The 1,648-nt window shown below is 65.4% G+C and overlaps 1 protein-coding gene across 1 annotated transcript in view; it reads right to left on the bottom strand.

The window, feature by feature from the left end:
- XAB2 (XPA binding protein 2) overlaps positions 1 to 1,648 on the bottom strand; it is a 13,571-nt gene continuing 11,923 nt past the window's right edge. Inside the window, exons 14-18 of the mRNA XM_017500152.2 lie at positions 1,023 to 1,145; positions 740 to 911; positions 396 to 525; positions 191 to 300; positions 1 to 107 (exon numbers count right to left, since the gene is read on the bottom strand). Of these exons, the coding sequence (XP_017355641.1) occupies positions 46 to 107; positions 191 to 300; positions 396 to 525; positions 740 to 911; positions 1,023 to 1,145 (597 nt within the window). The 3' untranslated portion in view covers positions 1 to 45. The remainder of the gene's footprint in view (positions 108 to 190; positions 301 to 395; positions 526 to 739; positions 912 to 1,022; positions 1,146 to 1,648) is intronic.

Here is a 1,648-nt window from a genome sequence, read left to right as displayed (position 1 = left end):
TGATGTATAAACACGGCTGTATTGGGGGAAGGGAGGAGGGACGGGTCAGTCTTCTTTCAGGCTCCCGAACACGGCAGCTGGCACGCTCTGCTGCTCTAGCCGGACCTCTGTGGGGAGGTGGGAGCCGGTCACCCTCCGGGCGGTGTCCTATCACAAGACCCGCCCGGCCCTGCCCCTGCCGGGCACTCACCGTTGGGCTCCAGGTCCATCTCGTCCTCGTCCTCATCCTCACCCAGCTGGATCTCCTCGGGGTTGACCTGCTGTGCCAGCTCTGCCAGCTCCTCCCTGGAGGCGTCGCTCCTGGGGACGGGACAAGCTGCCTCAGTTCCCCGCCCCAGGGCCCTGTGGGGCCTGTCCCTGTCCCTGTCCCGTACCCTCCCAGGACCTGCCCTCACCTCACGAACAGGATCTTGCTCTGGGCACGCAGGGGCTGGTCTCGCTCCGCCTCGGCGGCCAGCTGTTCGGCGCGCTGTTCCAACAGCTTCATGTCATCCATGCCGCTCTGCCCAGGGGCCAGGTCGGACACTACAGGGCGAAAGCAGGGGCATTGGTGCCATGGGGGTCCCTCCCACACATCAGATGCTGCGCTGTCCTGGTCCCCCAAGCAACGGCCCTGCCCTTAAGGAGGTTCCCGTGAGGCCACAGGGCTCCCAGGTCCAGAAGGCCCAGGCCAGGTCAGGCTGAGATGTCCCAGATTAGGGACCCAGCCAGCCGAGGTGAGCAATGGCCGCGTGCTCACCGGTGCCCGTGGCGCTGCCTGAGACCTTGAGCATCTGCGAGGCCATGAAGTTGACCTGCGTGTTGTATGTGGCCTGCACGCTCCGCCGGATGCGCAGCATCTCCTTGATGGTGTCCTCGTTGCCGTGCCGGACCTCAAAGTCCTTCCACGTCTGCCAGAACGCCCCGGTCGTCTGTGTAGGGGGCACGGCAGGGCAGAGGTAGGGGTTATGTGTTCATGAGCTGGCTGGCTCCACCATAGCCCCCAACCCAAATACCCGTCCCCCCACAGCCCCCAGCCCTACCCGGGGGTCGCAGATCTGGGAGCAGAAGCTGTAGATGGCCCGGGCGCGGTCGATCTCCCCCAGCTTGCACTCCATGTCTGCGAACCGCAGGCACATCTCACGTGCATGCTCATCTGACAGCACCTGCCACGGGGGTTGGGGAGGCCAGGAAAAGGGAGGCCACGGGGAGTGAGGCCCGAGAAAGTGCAGCCTCTGGGAGTGAGGCCTTGGGGAGTAAAGCCAGGGTGGAGTGAGAACAGGTTGGACTGAGGCCAGGGGGAGTGAGGCGTCAGGAGAGTGAGGCCTTGGGAAGTGAGGCCGGGGTAAGTGAAGCCAGGGAGGAGTGAGGCCTCAGGGACTGAGGCTGGGAGGCCTAGGGAAGTAAGGCCGAGGGGAGTGAGGCCACAGGGAATGAGGCCGGGGGAGTGAGGTCGGGAATGAGGCTGCAGGGAGTGGGGCCGGGAAAAGTGAGGCTGGGAGTGAGGCTAGGGGAGTGAGGTCAGGAGTGAGGCCTCGTGAAGTGACGCTGGGGTACTGAGGCTGGAAGTGAGCCAGGGAGTGAGGGGGGCAGTGAGACCCAGGGTTGGAGTGAGGCTGGGGGGAGGGAGCAGTCAGGTGGGAGGGTTGGGGGGTAAGGCCGCAGGGGG

Source organism: Cebus imitator, unplaced genomic scaffold, assembly GCF_001604975.1.
Source record: "Cebus imitator isolate Cc_AM_T3 unplaced genomic scaffold, Cebus_imitator-1.0 Scaffold263, whole genome shotgun sequence".
Lineage (NCBI taxonomy): Eukaryota > Metazoa > Chordata > Mammalia > Primates > Cebidae > Cebus > Cebus imitator.
Note: the sequence above shows the minus strand (reverse complement) of the source record. Positions and strands in the feature narration are given on the sequence as shown.